Source organism: Cheilinus undulatus, linkage group 17 (assembly GCF_018320785.1).
Source record: "Cheilinus undulatus linkage group 17, ASM1832078v1, whole genome shotgun sequence".
In the NCBI taxonomy this organism is placed as follows: Eukaryota; Metazoa; Chordata; class Actinopteri; order Labriformes; family Labridae; genus Cheilinus; species Cheilinus undulatus.
In genome coordinates this window covers 39931715-39952718 of record NC_054881.1, presented here as the reverse complement: position 1 = coordinate 39952718, position 21004 = coordinate 39931715, and the positions used below count along the sequence as shown (strand labels likewise).

General features: G+C 40.0%; 1 protein-coding gene across 1 annotated transcript in view; it reads left to right on the top strand.

Moving 5' to 3' along the window:
* col27a1a (collagen, type XXVII, alpha 1a) overlaps window positions 1-20730 on the top strand; it is a 113989-nt gene extending 93259 nt beyond the window's left edge. The window contains exons 29-61 of the mRNA XM_041811668.1: window positions 3473-3526; window positions 3771-3815; window positions 5761-5805; window positions 6035-6088; window positions 7703-7756; window positions 7961-8014; window positions 8112-8165; window positions 8255-8308; window positions 8423-8530; window positions 8637-8690; window positions 8779-8886; window positions 8992-9045; window positions 10629-10682; window positions 11735-11791; window positions 11895-11948; window positions 12034-12087; window positions 12210-12263; window positions 12745-12798; window positions 12978-13085; window positions 13957-14064; window positions 14232-14339; window positions 14469-14522; window positions 15954-16016; window positions 16106-16159; window positions 16242-16277; window positions 16369-16386; window positions 16499-16534; window positions 16640-16666; window positions 16796-16846; window positions 16929-17097; window positions 17181-17290; window positions 17396-17611; window positions 18430-20730. Coding sequence (XP_041667602.1) covers window positions 3473-3526; window positions 3771-3815; window positions 5761-5805; window positions 6035-6088; window positions 7703-7756; window positions 7961-8014; window positions 8112-8165; window positions 8255-8308; window positions 8423-8530; window positions 8637-8690; window positions 8779-8886; window positions 8992-9045; window positions 10629-10682; window positions 11735-11791; window positions 11895-11948; window positions 12034-12087; window positions 12210-12263; window positions 12745-12798; window positions 12978-13085; window positions 13957-14064; window positions 14232-14339; window positions 14469-14522; window positions 15954-16016; window positions 16106-16159; window positions 16242-16277; window positions 16369-16386; window positions 16499-16534; window positions 16640-16666; window positions 16796-16846; window positions 16929-17097; window positions 17181-17290; window positions 17396-17611; window positions 18430-18576 — 2370 coding nt within the window. The 3' untranslated portion in view covers window positions 18577-20730. The remainder of the gene's footprint in view (window positions 1-3472; window positions 3527-3770; window positions 3816-5760; window positions 5806-6034; window positions 6089-7702; window positions 7757-7960; window positions 8015-8111; window positions 8166-8254; window positions 8309-8422; window positions 8531-8636; window positions 8691-8778; window positions 8887-8991; window positions 9046-10628; window positions 10683-11734; window positions 11792-11894; window positions 11949-12033; window positions 12088-12209; window positions 12264-12744; window positions 12799-12977; window positions 13086-13956; window positions 14065-14231; window positions 14340-14468; window positions 14523-15953; window positions 16017-16105; window positions 16160-16241; window positions 16278-16368; window positions 16387-16498; window positions 16535-16639; window positions 16667-16795; window positions 16847-16928; window positions 17098-17180; window positions 17291-17395; window positions 17612-18429) is intronic.
* The last annotated feature ends 274 nt before the right edge of the window (window positions 20731-21004 follow it).

Sequence of the window (21004 nt, the reverse complement as noted above, 5' to 3'; positions counted from 1 at the left end):
GTGTTTTTGAGCTTTAACTTGAGATTTGTTGACTTGCAGCTTAGCGGTCTCTGTAACAGAGAAGTTCTGTTAAACTCTACAGCACTGATACTCAACGTGTGGCTCTACAGCCTCATGTGGCTCTTTTGTGAAGATTTTTGGATCTTTTATGTCTTAATTTGATTTATTATTCCCCTACCTTTAATCAATTTTTACTGCTTTAAGCCTAATTTTGCCATTTCTTTTTGCCACTTTTTCCATTTTTTGCCACTTATCACCCATTTAAGATGCCTTTTGCCAATAAATACCAATTATCCCCTTATTTATGCCACTCTTTGCTACTTGTTGCCTGTTTTTCCCACCTTTTTGCCTGTTTCGGTCACTTTTCACTTGTTTCTTTGCGATATTTTTACTGCTTTTTGACCCCTTTTGTGACCTGTAATCTTTTTTTGTCACTTTTACTCATTTTTGCCACTTTTCACCACTTAGATTATGACTCTTGCAAAGGTATTTCTGAACAATTTGGCTCTTTGGTTGAGCAGGGTTGAGTAACACTGCCCTAGAGTACTTTTCAGAAACAAAGTGATAGCAGCTGCATTTCAGCTGTTTGAATGCCACAGACACATTGTAGACTATAGAAATAAAAATGTGGCCTCTGGAAAAACTCACAGCTGATAAATTCTTTATAACTGAGACCTCCAGAAAGAGCAGAGTCAATAATGGATGTAATATAATAATGACCTCTGAGATGGACACAGATGGCTAGAGACGATGCCTTCACACAAAATACTTTAATAAGAATTCCAGGTAGAATGAGTCAAAAACGCCTATCCAGGAATACTCAAACTAAACTGAATGCTGTGTTCAACCATTTAGAGTCCAAGCACAAACAAGGCCTCTTTAGAAAGGTAACACTCTGAAGTTTCTTCCCAAACTGTCAGACTCACTGTAGCTGCTACTGGTATTAAGTAATAACACAAAAAAACATTTTTCCTGTCTGAATTTGTGAGGCCTGTAGATGACCGTAGCTAGGAGGTATTAGGTGGAAAACTCTTCCAGACTTAAGGATTAAGCCTTAGCTAGTTCAGGTTCAAAGCTGATAACAGTAGAACAGAAAATGAAGATTCTACACCAGTTTTATGAAAAAAAGACCAGGTATTTTAAACTGGAGACTCCAAAAAGGATTGAGGTTTCTTTGTAGAAACTCCCATCAGGCTTTTATTTTGAAAAGCTCCCAGCATAATTCCACTATACACTGAATTACGTCACTTGTTGGGATGTTTACTGCAGTAAAAACTTCTGAAGAATCACATGGCTTTGACCGCAGGAAGATGCTGCAAATATGCACATTCGAACCTGGTATGAAAAGTGAGGGTGCGTGCCAGAGCGGACATGCGCAGCAGCTGTGTTCAATTCATAAATGCAGATATCTAGTGAGTTTTTTGGTTAATATACATATAAGAGACACAGATATCTATTCAATTAAATGAATTTGTCTGATCATGCAGGATTTCTTTAACATGGCAGGAATCTTGAGAATCAGAGGTTTCAAATGGTGTATAACATGTTGTATTTATATCTTGTAAATAACTGAATAGTTTAAAAAAAATTGCTGGCCTGCCATTGTGCCCTCTGATTCTTAAGGGGTTAAAATGTGTGCCTTAATTTCCTTTAAATGTTATCTCAGCCTCCTAGCCTTCAGTCCTTTATTACAGAGGTCAAATCTTTATCAAATGATTCTTTAAAAATGCCTTTTCCTTTTACCACTTAAATCTCCTGAGCCAGCTGGAGAGCACTGATCTTCTCTATCAGAGATGGGCCTGGACACATCTCATGTCTCAAACTGTGTTTTCAATTAATTCGAATGTCAGCAGCTTCCATTGCCAGTAAATCTGTTGCCGCTGCCTCATGACTTATGTAGTTTAAGCTCAGAAACCTGAGTGTAGCAGGCCAGGAGACTCGCTCATACGTCCAACACAAGCTACTCTCTTCAAGAACAGGTCGTAGGAGCTCACATGAATCTTCAATTCATCATTTCAAGACCTCATCCACTCAGAGTTGTCTTAAAAACAAAACATTATAGATTTGCTTCATTTATATGATTATTTAAACTCTGGACAAAACACTTTATCAACAAATAAGACTATGCAACATTTACGCTGGTTTCAACACAATTTGTCTTCTAGCTCTTGGCCTCTTGGCGTGAGGTCTTAACGTTGACAGCGATGTAACATCTGGCCTCACTTTCAGAAACATTGGCACAGATCTCTTTTCTAACATGGAAATATTATGGAATCAGAGACGAGACGCTAAACCGCACCAGACTGCATGCTGGCATCAGAGCTAGCTCGTGCGCTAACGCCACTTTACCCTTTGTGTTTTTTTATGTTTTTGTCTACAATAGTTTCTGAATGTGCTGACTCAGATTTATGGATGTCAGCCAGCAGTAATCGCCATCTGACTAATCGTGCTCTGTATCAAACAACTCCTCATGACGTCTGACCTACAAATCCAGCGCTAATGTTTTCCATATTTGAGATCATATTAATCCCATCAGCTCGCTCTGAGAATTTGGTGATAATTGTTTTATGTTGCCAGCTTAAAGGGTTGTTTTTGATTTTTTGAGATCATGCTCTTTGGGTCAGACACTTACGCTACAAACCAATGTAACTAATCACCTTTAAAGCATAATAAGAGTTGAGTGAGCATGTTTTCCCCAAGCATGATTGGAGTGCAATGTTTCCCCTACACATCAGCTAATCCGGCTATGTAAACGCAAGCAGTGGGTAGCAGGTACCCCAGACAGGAATGTTAATGAGCGCTGCTTATCCAGCTCTATGTATAATAGGCTTATAGCACTTCAGCTAGCGGCAGCTAAACTCCCACTGTGTTCAGTCATCAACCACTCCTGTGTGGCTGCGTCATGTTTTCTCTGCTTTTCTCCTCAATTAATGACCCTGAGAAGATTATTTGTAACCGCTGTTGGCTCAAATTGATCCAAAGAGTTCGAGCCACTGGGGATCTATCAGCCAGCATCTTCTACAGAATGGATAGAAAGTGAAGCAGGTGCAGAGCAGATGCTTTGTATTGGTCCACTGCCTGGCTCCCATTTATTATCACTGCCTAATGGAGTGGGAGGCCTTTAGGCCGTGCAGATTGATTATGTTTGACAGTTTGATCCATGTAATGTAAACAGTCATGCTGTTCTGACAGTATATATGTTTAAATGGGAGCCCTTTGTGCCCTAGTATCAAGATAATGTAACTTTAGCCACTGAGTGTGACACCTGCGGCTGTTTCCTCAATGTCTTTCCATGCACGAATCCAAAAAAGGATCTACACACTTTTATGTCACTTATTTCTTCATGCATGATCTCCAGGCACACAGAAACATCAGAGCACTGTACGATGGTGTTTGTGTACAGTGTGTCATGGCTGTCTGCCTGTGTTACACTGACCTCTGTTGGTGAAGTGACAGCTGTCTTGTTTTTCAGGGAGCAATCGGGCCTGACGGTCCAACAGGAGAGAGGGGGTTAGAGGGCAAGGCGGTAAGATATTTGACTTTTTCTGTGCATGTGTTGTAGTTCTTACTCTTGTTGGAATCATTCACCAAGTCAAACTGTGTAAAAGACAGATTTATGATCCAAAAGTAGCATTTAATGGTGTTAAAATGATACCTTCTGGCATGCATAATCAATTCTAAAGGGGGGAAATGGATATTTTGCGCTGAATCTTACATCTCTTAACATGACCTAATTCATGGCTATCTTTCATCCTGCCCTCTCTCTGCAGGGCTCTGATGGTCCTCCAGGAAAATTGGGTTTCCCAGGACCTCAGGTAAAGCGCTGGGGTACTGTTCCGCTCTTCAGCTACTTCCTTTCATATAATTTTTAGTTCCTCTGGAGGAAGGAGGCATTAGAATGATTTAACATACCTGCATGATACCAGCAGTGAGGAGGCCAGCAGTCAGACACGACATATTACTTTGGAGGAGATAACTTTCCTGAGGGATGATTCTGCTGCTCCACTGTGGGCATAATTTACAGAGGCTTACACGAGAGCTTAATGCAACATTTCCTGTTGTAATAGGAATGCATTTGCATGTGTAAATTCTTATTTTTATTTTAACTAGTTTTTCTTATGGTTTGAGAGTTTTGTGATGCACATAGACTTAAACGACACTGAAAAACAAAACAGATAAGCACAATGACATGAGGAAGAACAAATACATTGCAGCGATGTAAAACAATGACAAAGCAATGTTGCAGTCTAATGCTACAGTCAAAAATATTTATTTTTATTTTCTTTAATGTACATTTAGAATTTCAGATTAGATTTTGATTTCTATTGATCGTTGCTAAGATCTTTCTACACCCTGATTGGAGTCCACCTGTGGTATATTAAATTGATAGGACATGATTTAGAAAGGCACACTCCTCTCTATAAAAGGCCTAACAGCTGACAATGCAAACTTGAGCATTCAGTACAGGGGTGTCAAACTCAATCACAGAGCACTGATGATAAGTGATTTTTAGATTTAAAAAGTCAAAATTACAAGCTTAACAGCTCAAAATCTGAGATGAAAGTCAAACTTATTATTTCAAAAGGGCCAAAACACAGAATTCAAAGTCAAAATAATGATTTTAACGGGCAAATTTATGACATAGAATGTCAAAGTTTGGACTTTAAAGAATGGAAATGTTACATAAAATTTAAAATCATGAGTTTAAAAGGTAAAAACATGAGTTAAAATTTTGAATTGTAAGTCTAAAAGGTCAAAATGTTGGATTAAAATCAAAGTTAGGAGTTGAAAAGGTCAAAAGATTAGTTCAAGTTTGAAACAGTGAGTTGAAAAAGTCCAAATATGTCTTTAAATTAACAACTGTGAATTTAAAAAGTTGAATTTTGATGTAAAAAGTCAAAATTGTGAATTTAAAAGGTCCAAATATGAAATAAAATTCAAACAATAAATTTGATTGTGAGATTCAAACTTGAAAATACGAAATGAATGAAGATGTGTTGGGGCCTGATGTGGCCCCTGGGCCTTCAGTTGATTATCACTGATTTAGAACCACTGATCTAGATCCTTGTTTCCTAACCTGGGGTCCGGGACACCCTTAGGGGGGTGCCAGAGATCTCAGGAGGGGCTCAAGGCTATGTCTGCCCTGAGGCTGTTAAAATTCGATTTGCACAAATTAACAGAAATCATGGTATAACACTGATAAATAATTCATACAATGGTTTTTGGGATAAAAGAATTCGTGTTTAAGGCTACTTTTTTTTTAGAATTACACAATAGATAATTAAAATTTATGCTAATTTTGGCCACAAAGTGTCACTATTTTTTCACGTCAGAGCTGGCTGATTCATCAAGTTTCAATTTCATTCACAATTTTAGCTTCCAAAGACCATAAAAACAAGATAATCACATTAAAATGATTACATAAATGCATGTCATGTTGCAATTATTTTGTTCTGCACAATGCAGCATATATTCTGCTCCTCCCTCCAGACAGCTCTCACTTTGATTTAAGTGAGGAGCAGGGAGAGCCATGTCTTGTACACTGGTTTGTTTGAAAAGTGAGAGAGCTAAAAATGACAGAGAGGAAGTTCAGGATAAGAACAAAGATGAAACAAGCTCGGTCATGTAGAACCACTCTGGTTTTTAGAAGTCAGACCTGAAATAATTAGCAGAATTAGGTACTCTGATTTAGTAAGCATTAGGGATCACTAGTTCATGAATGCTGGTTTAAATCTTTTTCCTGTCATTGTGTCCTTGTAGGGGAAGATTGGAGAGCCGGGGGAAACTGGGCCTAAAGGTTTTCCTGTGAGTTCACCATCCTCGTTTTATAGATAATATGATTAATCACTCTTCTGCATGTAGATGCTTTAGGATACTGTGATATCGTTCAATTTCTTTTGGATATTTCAGTGTAATAAAGGCTTATGTTCTTTATTTAACATCCCGTCTGCAGAAGACCTCCATCTATTCTCGCTTTGACATCATAGTTGAGTTTGTACATGTTTTCGACACTTATTTAACCCTTTAATTACAGGGTATCCAAGGGCCTTCAGGGCCTCCAGGGGACAAGGGAATACCAGGCGAGCCGGTATGACCCTCCAACTCTTCCTCCAGCCTTTCAGATATCTCACCTTCCTCATCTTCTCTTCACTTCACCCCTTATGTTCTTTTTCCACTTGCTCATTCCATCCATCCATCCATCCATCCATCTTCTTCCACTTATCTGCTCATTCCTTTTTTCTCTATTGAAAATAGAAGTTTCTGAATCAGCTCATCAAACTTTTCCTCTCAGTTTTTCACAGCTATACTAAGCAGTTTTATGAGCTTGTCTTTGGCATCAAACAGCACCATGGTCCCCTCAGCCCAGGTCCAGAATATCACAGCCAGGAGAAAGTTTATGAGACACATTTAAGAGTTTATTGAGAGAACATATTCCCCTATATTAAACGTTTCCTCCACAGCAGCCAGACAGTTGTCTCATCCTTCATGCATGTGTGCTGTAGTGACAGAAAACTGAACTGTGAGCATGCTGCTGGAAGCTTTAAGTAGTCATTTTTAAAAGTAGGAACAGCTTATTAATAAAGGTGCTAAACTGCTGAACTTGCAGGGAAAATAAATGCAATTATTGCCCTAATGGATAAAACCTTTGCTGTAAAAGGCTTGTAGTCCTTCATGTGGTTTTATTTAAGGTTGTAGTTGAAAGCAGATATAGAAATATGTCTGTTTCAATGCATTTAATCTGATTTTCTGATCATTTGAATATAATTTGGCTTTTTTGACCCAAAACAACTCTGAATAAGACTGTCCTCCAGGATTTTCCTATATTTTTCCACAATGACTTTACCCTCTACTTCTACAAGCTTTCATGGGCCAGCTGCCAGGAAAGCATCCCCACAGCATGATGCTGCCACCACCATGCTTCACAGTGTCTGCCAAACATGGCATCCTTTCTGATGGCCAAACGGAACCATTTTGGTCTCATCAGACCAGAGAACTTTCTTCCACTTGACCATGGAGTCTCCCACACGCTTTTGATGAACTCTAGTTGAGATTGAATCTGTGTTTTCTTCAACAGTAGCTTTCTCTTTGCCACTCTCCCATAAAGCTTTGACTGGTGAAGAACCCGGCCAACAGTTGTTGTCTGCAGAGTCTCTCCCATCTCAGCTGCTGAAGCTTGAACTCCTTCAGAGTCGTAATAGAGTTGCTTGGAGTGTTTTTTTGGTGTAATGGTAGCCATGAATACTGATGAACCAATGACTGGACCTTCCAGACACGGGTGTCTTTATACTACAGTCACTTGAGACACGTTCACATCAGTGCTTGATAAGAGATGTTTTCATATCTGCATGATTATGTGTAGTGTTCACTGACATTCTGTTTTAGTTACACACTAATGAAAGAGAGAGGGTTTTCTAGCAACTAGCTGCTAGAAGATTCACTCCTGAGCTGTTTCTGTTTCTTTCTTTCGCCTCATTAACTCAAATGTAAGGGGGCTTCAGTCATACTGTTACGATTGTTTGAACAAACAAGCTGGCCAGGAAGCAAGAGTTAATCAATATGCAGCTATTTATGGCAGAGCATCAACAATTCAGAAGCATAATTAATGACACGATGAGTCAGTCAAGAGCCAATCTGCATGCACATGATACTCATTTATGCGCTGTCTATCTGATGATTAAAATGTTGGTGTTGTCCTCTGCAGGGACCACCTGGGCCTCCAGGGACGGTGGGACTTTTGGGAGAAATAGGCCAAAAGGTGAACAATCGCTCATATATACACTGTTATCTGGTTTAAATCTGCATAAGGATTAGTGTGAAGATCCAGCGACTCAATATGTTATTATTGGAGCTAACTCTTAATAAATTATTCATATCTTAAACAAAAGTGTAGTCAGCGCTTGACTTTTGGCATTAAACTGTTTAAAATTTTCCATCCATAATCTGCTTTGCATTAAATCAGGGTCCTCCAGGCAAGGTGGGGGAACCAGGACTACCAGGGGAGCCAGGAGAGAAGGTAAGATGTTTAATAAAATTGAACACTGGCATTAGTGTTGATTTATAAGATGTACTTTCACTGATATGATGCTCATGTTTATGTGTTTGTGTTTTAGGGAGCCATTGGAGCTGCTGGGAACATCGGAGAGCAGGGACTGATAGGACCCAGGGTGTGTTTTGTATTTTATACTGTTTTAACTATCAAGTGTTTTGCTTCGGTCACAGGTCTTTTTAATAGACTTTGTATGTGTGATGACAGGGAGAGCCAGGCCTGGAGGGTGAAGCTGGTCCTGCTGGTCCTGATGGAGCCAAGGTGACATGATTTTACAAAATATCTTCAACATCATCTCCAAATTTTAGCCATATGCCAAACTAGTAACCTCAATCAGATTTTAAATATCCTCTTGTTTTATCCACTTATTCCCAGGGTGAAAAAGGCGACATGGGTCAGGAGGGCGACCAAGGAGAAAAAGGTGAAACTGGGCTAAAGGGAAAGGAGGGCCCGCCTGGAAGTCCTGGACTCACTGGCGTCAGAGTAAGAGCTTTATCTTTTCAGTCAAATTCATATTTGCATATTTTAAAAACTTCGCCTTTCAGAAACCCTGAACCCCATTAAAACTGTTTCGTTATTGTCTCTAAAGGGTCCAGAAGGAAAACCTGGAAAAATCGGGGAAAGAGGCAAAGTGGGCTCAAAGGTACCAACATCAGATCCTTCTTGATGTCACTTCTGCAGAAATGCACCGTGATCTGCTTTTCTGTAACTTAATTTTTGTGTTTGCTCAGGGTGCTAAAGGTAATATAGGTCACCTCGGGGAGACTGGTTCTATGGGGAAGATCGGACCATTGGGTTTTGTTGGGCAGAAGGGGTCCAGAGGAACCATTGGACACGTGGTAATGATTTACAAATCTATCATTAGTTTTAATATTACAAGCAGACTCTATGCCGTCAAATGGACTGAAATGCACTGATTGAAGAAACGGCACTGTCACTTTCAGGGAGCTCCTGGTCGGATGGGACAACAAGGGGATACTGGTCTTGCAGGTTATGAGGTAAGACTAGTATAACAAAGTATCTACATATGAAAGGACATTAAAGTGAGGAGCTTTCTTTTTGTGTCAGTTTTGGCGCCCACTTGTGGATAAAGCAATATTCCTATAAACGCATCATTTTTAATTTAGTATTCATTTTTAATTCCATCATACCCTCCCAAAATTTTACCAGGGTGTAGAAAATGTGAAGTTACATTAAGCTGTGGTGTGTGTTGCATCAAGGGTGCCATATTGAAAGGTACACATATGATAAATCTAGTACTTTCTTATGGGGAAATGACATGTTCTTTCCCCGTTGCATTTGCCTTTTAACTAAAAAAAAAATCTGACATGGTGGGGTAGTGCTGCAGCGTTAACGACTGCTACATCAGATCTCATAGTTAAATAGGGAAAAAAGCTATGGGATTGTTTTTCTTAATTCCCAAGTAGAAAAAAAGCTTTAAAAAGGTTGCATTACCATTGGCATGGCTTGGGGAAGATTTTTGAGGGCATCAAGTAAGAGACGTCTCGAACAAGCAAACTGTAGCTTGCATTTTGCTTTAGAAGGAAATGTAACGCAACCAAATGCACTCTTAGCTCCTGTTTTACACACAATGTAAAGCTTTCACACACTGGATTACACTTAGGACACAGACATGACATATCTCTCCCCCTTTTGTCTCTCCTTGTGAGCAAGTTATGTGAAAGCAATCAAACACACAAACTATGTTTTCAGTGCTCAGCATGCTTAAATGATATAAAAACTCAAAACCAGGCAGGCTATTACCTCAAAGAGTGGCAAAAAGAAACTACATGGGCTATAAGCAATCACAATCTTATCAATTTAGGTAACTGTACCTGAATCTGTTCCTTTCTGCAACCAAACAACCACAAAAATGACTTTACTTTCCTAGTCAGCTAATTACCACACACAGGTAAAGCTAGAGAAGTAAATAAAGCAGCACAACTGCATCTAGATGCCCAATTTAGCATCCAAAGAAATGCTAAACTGGGCTTTGACTTTGAAAAGCACAAATCAGAATAGCACACACAGTTTGTTTATCTTTCCTGTGGCATATTCTACCACTGTGGAAACAGAAAGCTTCAATAAAAGAGCTGTATTTAGGCTTGTGGCTTCATCAGAGTCATCAAGTAATACTTTTTTTTTTTGCATATTCTGTGTGAAGAAAAAATAAATCCTCTGCACCTGAGACTTGCATATCAGGTCTGTGAGAAACAAAACACATGCAGGCAGTCTGAAAGCCCTGACCTGTTAACAAGCATACAGACTAAAAATCAAGCTGTGTTGCTGTCAAGATCTCGCATGTCCAGTCTGAAACAGGCTTAAGAAGTGCATGTATTACCATGGGAGTGACCAGTAGGTGGCAGTATAACATTACGCTTTTTTCTTTTATTACAAAGTGGGCAGGCACTCAGTAAGACAAATCAGATTTTAAAAGTCATTTCCTTTTAAAACTGTGATGCAGTGATCAGAATTATTGATTCTCACCCACGTTTCAATAAAAATATATTGCCTACAAGAGTTTTAAATGTCAAATAAGCCTGTTGTGATTTCACATAATCTTTTGTGTCTGTCTTCACAGGGCCATCAGGGACCGCAGGGCCCAATGGGGCCGCCAGGACCAAAAGGTGAAAAGGTACATCATCAACTTAGCCCAGTTCATCTATTACCAAATAAATTAGCAACAAAGCACCTGAAGGTGGATCAGTAAAAATAGGGAGTAGGTTCCTTTGGTTCTTTTGAGTAAGGAAAATTCCTACCTGAGTGAAGTGACCCAAAAGAATGAGGTATGGGCCATGATAAGTGATGTTTGAATCCTCTAAAAGATGAGAAAAGGAGCTCCACTGCTTCCTATATGCTCTGCTTTAGCATAAGGACCAAAGGAGCGAAGAAATTATGACCCACAATTACATTTTAAGTGATGCATCTCCCTGTATACACCGAATTATACAATAATTTTCTTTTAGTTCAAGCTATGATTGATGTGGATAAAGGCAAGACAAGAGGAGGGTAAGCAGAGGGATATTTTACATCAGTCAATGACTCATTTGTGTCTCTGTTTGAGAAATTACTTCTGACTGAGGGGAGAGTTTAGTAATGATGTTCTCATTATCTTAGAGGTATTATGGAAGAAACTGCCTAGAATCAAGAGGCCGTTCATACCCCATGAAAACCTCAGTGAGGTCTTATTTATTATGGCGGTTTTCCTCTTTTAGGTCGCTGCTTACCCTCATCCTAAGTGTAGTTTTTACACACTTGACCCAAAAACATCCCCCTATTATAAGTGCAGTTGGATTTCCTGATCATTTAGATTGTTTTTCATATCCTTTTATTTACACCTTTCCTTGACCCTGGGACATTTTTCATCAAGGGACAGGAATTTTTGGGAATTGGACACAAAATTTTTGCCAGTATGCCTTGAGCAAGGTCTCCCACAATGCACCTCTCTCTCTTTCGGCATTCTACTGATCCACCTTGATTTTACACCTTTGTGCATTCATTGTCACTGTTGGTAAAGCAGATTTTATTAAGTGATTTTATTGCCCAGCATTGTGTAATAAAAAATCACACACATAAGTCAACATCCCATTAATATTTCGATAGCTAGACTCAGTGATTTAGAACTTCTGGGATGTTTTTCTTGTCTGTTAAGACTCTGAAGTCTCTGTTGTTTATTTTCATCTGCAGGGCGAGCATGGAGATGATGGGAAAGTAGAGGGTCCTCCTGGTCCTCCAGGTGACATAGTAAGTCACACCTGACTTACTTTTCTCCCCCTGTTTATTGTCTTCTTTAAGTATTAAAAGGTCAAATAATTTGCTTTTTACTCATATAATGCTTGTTTTTTAGGGTCCTTATGGTGACAGGGGGGAGAGAGGCGAATCAGGAGATCCAGGATATATCGTGCGTACCATCACTCGAACTCTTTTGAACAGATTTCTTTGCATGCTTGCTTTATTGATATTTACATGCTGTGATTCTGTTTTAGGGTCAAGTTGGCGTGGACGGAGAAAGAGGCAGGCCTGGAGCTCCCGGACAACCTGTGAGTGTAAAAAGCTGTGATTTCCATACACAGCGCTTTCATTAAGCCTGCGTAAACAACCTGCAGACGTGCTCACACAGGTCGCCATTATACACTCTCATTAACGTAACCGCACATTTCAGGGACAGCCGGGGCCTCGAGGGCAACAAGGGCCCAAAGGAGCCAAAGGAGATCAAGTAAGGATGTGAAAACATAAACATTTTATGTGTTTTGTTGTGTGTGAGAGTGGGTTGAATCTTCCTCTGCCTGCATATTTGATTACTAGAAAATAAAATACAGTCCTGTCTTTGGTCTGAATCATATTAGGCTCAGTCTAAACACTCTTGAGCGCTTAAAATACAGGATGTTTGATTTCTTATGTGGTCTAAACAGAGTGCCAGGGTAATAAACTTTAAAAAGGGTACTTTTGGCTAAATTCACTTCCTTAAATAGTAACATGTCAACCATTACATAAGCAGAAAAACTCTAGTACTGCAATATCACAGCAGTTATGCACTGAAATTTGCATTTATTGCATGAAAGCTCCCATGCTGATTTCATGTACCAAATTAACTGTTACTGAGTTTCATGGGGATTAACATACACCAATCAATAGATGTGGGACAGTTTTAATCAATGATAATACTATTTAACTGTAAAAAAAATGTTTTTCTTTAGGGTCAAAAAGGCAAAAAGGGTCAGCCAGGACAAAAAGGAACCCGGGGAACAGAGGTAAGTCTATGCTCATTTATAAATCCGTCCTTGCTTCAGACAGTTTTTCACTAAAAGTGACGATCATTTAAAACTCTCAGCTGACTCTCAAGAGATTGTTCTGAATTGCTTGGATTAAGATGGATGAAATTAAGCACGAAACACATGCAGATGTCTGATACATCCTCTCCACTCCTCAGGGTGGGGGTGGTCCTCCTGGTCCCAGAGGTGTTGTGGGTCCAGAGGGACAGGAAGGGGTGCCAGGACAGGATGGAGTCCCAGGAAAGGATGGCAGCAAAGGCATGCCGGTGAGACAAAGGCACCTCTTATATATTGACCTTTTTAGCCTATTTAGCAGCAGTTCTATCTCAACACAGATCCTGTGTGGAGATGGGACAAAGTTCCAGGAGAACAACCATCATTTTTATTGAGGAGAGGCTTCTCTCTCATGAGCCTAGATCAACGCAGGGCTGCAGTGATTGTTGTCCTCCAGGAACTTTGTCCCATCTCCACACAGGATCTCTGGAGCTCAGTCAGAGCGGGCATCAGGTTCTTACTCATCTCTCTTACTAAGGCCCTTCTCCCCCGATTGCTTAGTTTGGCTGGACAACCAGCTTTTGGGGGAGTTCTGGTTGTACCAAACTTTCTCCATTTGAGAACCTTGGAGGCTGCTGTGCGCTTGAGAATCTTCAGTGCAGCAGAATTTTTTGTAGCCTTCCCCAGATCTTTGCCTAACAACAATCCTGTCTCTGCATGTAGTTCCTTTGACCTCATGGCTTGGTTTTTGCTCTGATATGCATTATTAGCTGTGAGGCGTTCTACAGGAGGTGTGTGTGAGATAGACTCCAATCAAGGTGTAGAAACATTTCAGCGACAACTGAGAGAAATGGGAGACACCTGAACTAAGTTTAGTGTTTTTGCAAAGGGTTTATCTTCTTAAAATCACAATTTCATCAGCTTTAAAGCCAAAAGTGTCTTTTAAAATTCTGTTGTTGTAAGCACCAACATTTTGGCCTAAGCTATTACTTAAACAAAGCTTCAGTAGTGCTTAGAATATACAGTTCTTAGCCTGGACTTTTTGATGTTTAGGCTGATGGGTAATCTACTTTCATCATTTAAGCACCTCTTGACATAGAGTTTATTTTTGCTTGGTTAATTTTGCTCCCCTAATGTGTCCAGGGAGAACATGGTGATGATGGGGAGTTTGGCCCACCTGGCAAAGCTGGCCTACGAGGTAAAACTGGTGTCCCAGGACTCCCAGGAGATCAAGGGGGCTTTGGACCAAAGGTAAAAGAGAAACGTACCATGTAGTTTTAGCATATTATGTTAAATATACTTTGCAAATTGGTATGTTTGTATTGGAGTTTTAATCTTCGTATGCTAAACGAAGTAACAGTTTAACTTCCTATGGGTGATCTGTACTCAGTCATTTGGTGATTCTTTCATCCTTCCAGGGTGAGCAGGGTCTTCGAGGCCAAACCGGACCTCCAGGGAAAAGAGGCTTCAGAGGTGGGATGGGACTGCCGGGGCCACAGGGAGACAAAGGGCCTAAAGGACAGCCTGTGAGTTTCAGCTACAAAAACACACACTCAGTCATCCAATGACTCAAAAACTTTGATTTATATGAGACAATGACATATTATACATCCCCTAACATATCTGTTTTTGATCATGCTGTCTTTATTGTTTAGGGTGATCCAGGGGAGCAAGGATTTCCAGGAATTCTGGGAGTTTTTGGACCAAGGGTATGTTCACAACATCCATAAAGACCCAACCAGCCACACTGTCATTAAAAGCCAGCCTGTGGTTTGATCCTAAATCTCCACCTTGAAAGAGTTGAGCTCAGCTGTGATAGTGATAAATGGGTAAACAGATCTACAGACACAAAATCAACTGATCAGTGGCAGAGGGACGACTGAACACTGAAATCAGGCTGGCTGGCTCTGTTAGAATAAGCTCCCTGTGGATGAGCAGCTGTGTTTTATCTCTCCTATCGTTGTAATTAAAGTGAGCCGTTATCCCAGGAAGAGGATCTGACTAAATAGTAAACTTCTACAAATATAGTTTGGTTTAGAGTCCAATGGAGTCTGGATGTTAGTACACCTGGCCTTGGCAAAGCAGTGGTTTTCACACTGATGATAACTTCCTGTTTCCTGGCGTATTTATATTTCTGGCATACAGCCACAGAGATAATGGTAGGAATAGTTGTGTCTAATTTTATAATTTATAAAGATTTATTTTGGGGCTTTTTGCCTTTAGTTTGGAAGGACAAGGCAGTGGATATTCTTAGAAAGTGTCATGATTGTAAGAATTTCCTTAGATATTCATCACCCAGTGCAACTCATTGACCAAGAGAGTTTTGTAAAAACGACTGCTGGACTGTACACAAAACCACAGAGAGCAATGGCTAGCAGACTAATGATATACATGAGAAATTGATGATAGCTTATACAGATTTAAAATGCAAAACATTATTTAATCTCTCAAATAATAGACTACTAAGATACCAGACCCCATTTACAAAAAAAGAACAACCCTTAAAACAAACTCTTGATACTTTTTCACAGTAGAGGTTCACGTCTTTAAAAAATTATAGCGCACCTGAAATGTTTGTGGAACCAAGTTTTCAACATTAAAATATTATTGCCATATTTGAAAAAAAGTTATCTTCTCACTGCAGTCAGTACACAGGCTCTGAGACAAAAAATGTTAAAACTTTGTGAAAATCCTCATTCATCCATTCATCCAGCCTCCTATCCATCTGTATGTCCCGCCTTCCATCCATTTGTTTGTTCGTCTGGCCATCCATCCATAACTCCATCACCAACCTATCCACCAACCCATCCATCCATCCATCCATCCATCCATCCATCCATCCATCCATCCATCCATCCATCCATCCAACCACCCATCCAACCACCCATCCATCCATCCATCCAACTATTCATCCATTCTTCACCCACCAACCTATCCATCCATCCGTTCATCCATCTATCCATCCATCCATCCATCCATCCATCCATCCATCCATCTACCCAACCACCATTTATTTTTAATGTTTTTGTATCATTTTTGTCCATGGTAACTGGAAGCACCGTGTTAAAAAGTGCCACAAAGAAAGTATCACTATTGTCGTTGTTCTAACTGTAAATATTTTTCTCTGATGTTTCCTGCAGGGGCCAACGGGAGACTTTGGGCCAAAGGGCATACGGGGACCAAAGGGGCCACAGGGAGCAATGGTAAGCAGACACCTGAACTAGGAAACACTGATAAAATCCATTAAGCCTCTTATTATTGTCTCTTATTCTTACCATTTTCTCTTCATTAGGGCAGAGGAGGAGTCGCTGGCCCTATTGGAATCATTGGCCCCAGTGGCAGCGCAGTATGTTTCCTCTCATTAAAACAAGTTTGATTTCTCTGTGCTGCTATTTTGCAGAGGTTTGACTCTAACTGACTTTTTACAGGGTCCTAGAGGGGAAAAGGGAACACGTGGAGAGATGGTAAGTGTTATGGACTCTGTCATCAATTCTTCTACTAATGTTTATCTTATGTTTACAATCAACTAAATCTGTCTTTTGTCTGTCTACACAGGGAATGCAAGGCCCAAGGGTATGTTTGCATAGTTTTCTGTAGTTTCTGAAGTCAAAGGTCATTTTTATTTGATCCTGAACACCTGATTGACAACATATGAACTCATCAAGCATGTTTGTTATTTTATTAGGGATCTCCTGGGCCTCGTGGACCCCCAGGACTTCCAGTAAGTTGTTTATAGATGCTTCATTGACCTTTTGTCATTCAAACAAATGTTGTTTCAGAATTTAAACGGATGTTCTGTTGTCTAAATATGTGTTCTCCCTCCTAGGGCCCCCCAGCTGTTCCTCTGTCATTTGTAAGTCATGTTAATTTTTCTCATGCATCAGTTAAAAAAAAAAAGAAAACTATTGCAGTTAAAATAAAATGCAAGAAAGACTCTGCAGCTCTGATTAGATAGGATATTATAAGATTTGTTTTGTTGCAGAAAGAAGACGGTGTTTTGTTCTTGGACTCACACACCCCACTCAGGACTGAGGTCAGTGGTCTAAAACGTAAACAACTCTCTGCATGTTCTGCCTTTAATTTATTTGAGGCTCATCTTCTTCTCTGTCCTCCAGAATAAGCCAGTGATGGACCTGCCGATGCTGGACCAGGGCGCAGAGATCTTTAAGACCCTCCACTACCTCAGTAACCTGATCCAGAGCCTGAAGAACCCACTGGGCACTCGGGACAACCCCGCCCGCATCTGCAGGGACCTGCACAGCTGTGAACAGAAGTTAAATGATGGTCCGTGTTGTTTTTAGGACATAGATGTAGAGAAATGCTGTTTTTGGAAAGACTAATCATTGCATCTGTGTTTGTTTGTTTAGGCACTTACTGGATTGACCCAAACCTGGGCTGCTCATCAGATAAGATAGAAGTCTCCTGTAACTTTACTGGAGGTGGCCAGACCTGCCTTAAACCAATAACGACATCTAAGGTATTTAGAGCACATTAGTAACACGCTGACATCATTTATGTCTAAGATGGTAATAGTGACACACCTGAGACAGTCTAACTGATCCCGTACTGCATGTCTGAGCAGCCAACAGTCAATGTCGGCCGTGTCCAGATGAACTTCCTGCACCTGCTGAGCTCCGAGGCTGTGCAGCACGTCATCATCCACTGCCTGGACTTCTCAGTGTGGAGGTCAGCTGAGGATCAGCCAGGTCCCCAGTCTGTGAAATTCAAGGCCTGGAGTGGGGAGGTGTTCGAGGCAGGAGCAGAGCTTGAGCCAGAAGTCATAGAGGACTCCTGCTGGGTAAGACCAACATAATCTCTTTGCTCTCTGTAGCTGACATAAATCCACATTTTCAGACTTTCCAGCCTATTTTTCTGCATTTTTTATTCAACAAACAAGCAATCAAAGTCATTTCTGTCTATAAAGAGCCAAATCACAACAAAAGTTATCTCATGAGGATGCCGGTGTAACTCAAATGGTGGAGCTGGTGCCCATAAGGAGAGGCTATTGTCCTCAGCACGCTAGTCACAAGATCAGTTCTCGGTCTCAGCGTATGTTTGGTGCATGTCTAAGCTCTCTGTCTTCTCATGTACTCCATTTTTCTCCAGTTGTCCTATCAAATAAAGGCAAAATGCCCTAAAACAATTTGGAATCATGAGACTTTCCGTAGCTCTCAGGGGTCCTCGATCATGCTGCCGTGGTTTGATTGTGTGCTGCTTTTGTCACATGACAGCATGAAAACAAAGCTGCATTTTGATTTACAATCACTTCATGTGGATAGCATGATCTTGAAGCTTTCTTTCAGTTTTTGTTTGATGTCAATAGGCCAAGTAAAACTGGAAATATGATCATTTTAATTTGATATAAAATTTAATGTTACACATAGTGGATGGTGGACCATGCTGTACAGGACTGGCCCTTTTTGTAATTTCAGCATGTTGTAATTTCTTTTTAAAAATGACAATATATTGTTTTAAATGACAATTCTTAAAAATCAGGCAGAGGGATTTCAACTGTGTTCTTCTTTTACAGGGAGCCAGTGTAGAAATAAACAAATATGGGAGAAGTACACTGTTTTTGCCAGCCCATTTTAATCTTTTCTTCTACTTTGGTTTCAGGTAAAAGACGGCCGCTGGCACCAGACCCATTTTGTGTTCCATTCCCTGGACCCCACCCTGCTGCCTGTGGTGGACATCTTCAACCTCCCCAACACTACTCCAGGCTCACACTACCACCTAGAAGTAGGTCCTGTATGCTTCCTGTGAGGGCTGTGGTGTAACTCACATGATCATTGAGGAAAGGCGGATCATCGCCTTCACAGGTGACGCCCTCGTGCAGGCGTGGGGATCGGAGCAGCTTCCTCCAATCCGTGGCAAAACAAGCGAGTCCAAGCCTCCCTCCAAACAGATCCTGCTTCACTCTGCCAAACTCCCATTGGACTGCAGACACAGAAGGAGGACGCACGGGGGAGCTGGAGGGAGGAGGGGAAAAAAGAGCTCTGGAGGAGCAGGGGGAGTTCTTGCACTAAAAGCTCCTCCGATGGCAAACGCTTCTTCAAGCTCTTCGAGAAGGATCACATGTGCTCGCTTGGAGAAAACAAAAAAAGGCTCTTGGCCATCAAATCTCTCTGGAACATTTCTAAGTGAAGGGAGGCCAATCATCGGACTTTATAGTAACTTATTTTTCTAACTGTATACAGTCTGTGTGTACTATTTTAATGGAAATACCAGGAATTCAATTTAATAAGAAATAAAATAATTGGGATCAGTTAAATGTACATATATATGTATACTTATTAATATTATTAACTTTTATACATGTATATCTTATGTAAAGAAATAATCTTCAAGTGCAATAGAAAATGAGAAGATAATTTGATATTTTAAACTTATATGGAAGGATTTTTCAGTGGGGTTAGATTTTATTTCCCTGTTTTTGGTGCTCATCTCTTTAGGATCTTGCCAGGGAAGATTAATCCAGAGGCAGGCTCAAAAGAATAAAAATATCTGGTGCTCTAAATGGGGAATTGTGGCATTCAGTTTACCTTTGTATGGGAAAAACAGCCTCATCTGAAACAACAGCGATGCACACCATAAAGACTCAAAACATCCTATCCTTATTGCTATACTTCTTGTACATTATTGCCTGGATGCCACTGATAATTAGGAAGAATATCAGCAGTGAAGGAGCTTCAGTTCTCAGTAGTCTTTATTCTTTTCTCTACAAGTGTGGAGAACATAATCAGGCATATCTCCTTGCTTCCTGGTTCATCTAAACAGACAGGAGAGGTATATTTACTCAGTGCTACATAGGACCTGGAGTCTCTTTTTCTAGCCCACTTTTAGTAGCAGTACAATTAGCGGTCCAGGCATCCCTTAGAGGAGAACTGAGCCACAGGAGAGAGGAAAGGGTCCAGGAATCCAAATGAAACCCCCTAATCTTCTGTCTCATCCTCTCCCTTATTCACGGTGCTAAGTGAATTATCAAAGGTGCTAACCATAGTGCTGTAATTACACCACTTTGCTGAAATTTTTTGATGTCTTTAGTGCATGCTATCTTAGATGAAGTTAAGAAGAAAATATAATATATTGACGTAGTTTCTACTATGCACTACAGTGCTATTATCCCATTAAAACCACAGCCACTATTGTAACAGGAAATGTTAGATGCTGCGTCTAAAAATTCGGTTTCTTACTATTAAAATATTTTAAATTTAAAACTGAAAGCAGGTTCCCCCTTTTTGTATCCAGTATAAATCACAGGGTTTATAGTATTTCCTCATCTTTATCTCTGTACAAAGCCCCCACAGCTGTATGTAATATTTGTTAGAAACACAACTAGTGAAGATAGTTTTGCTGAAATAAAAGTTTCGTTGTTGTAGCTGGACACAAGTGTGTATAATTGTGCAAACCTTGCTGTATACAGTGGATCCCCTTTTGCTTATTTAATGTTATTTAATGTTGTTAACGTGGTTGCCGACTGAGCAAACTTCTGTTGGTTGATACAATACTACTCTGTCTGACATCTTTATATATCAGTTTGCCCAACTGGTCTTGGAGTTTATAGATTTTTTATGTGTAAATTTGGGGCTCCAGAGAACAAATTTATTGCAATGTTAATTATCTTTTATTTTTTTAATTTTTGTTATTTTGTTGTTTTTTTTTTTCCTCTATGATAATCAAACATGTACTGTACCAGGACTCTGTGCTATACTATAACTTGTTTTTAAAGGAATTATGCAAATATGTGAAAATTGTTTCTTCTGTTGCAGACATTCAGACGAGCTAAGAATACCTCACGTTTTTACAAATGACTTTATCATTCAAGCCTGTTTGGAAACATCAGCCAAATGTAGTCAACCAAGTCACCAAACTCTGAGCAAGACCTTTTCTGGTGCAAACATCCTTTATCCGTTTACTGTTTATACGTTGTTTAATGTCCATTTGTTCAATAAATGCTTTCAATTTTTGTGCTGAAGATTTTTTATTTCTTACAGTAGCATTTAGACATAAACTAACAAGATGGAAAGATTTGTTTCTGTACAAATATCACTACTTACACATTGTAACACATGTAGTTCAGAAAGTATTCAGACCCTTTCAGGTTTTTTTTTTACTTTTGTTGTGTTGCAGCCTGATGCTACAGTAAAAAAATAAATTTTTTCACTGATATGCACTCACTGCCTCATCGTGA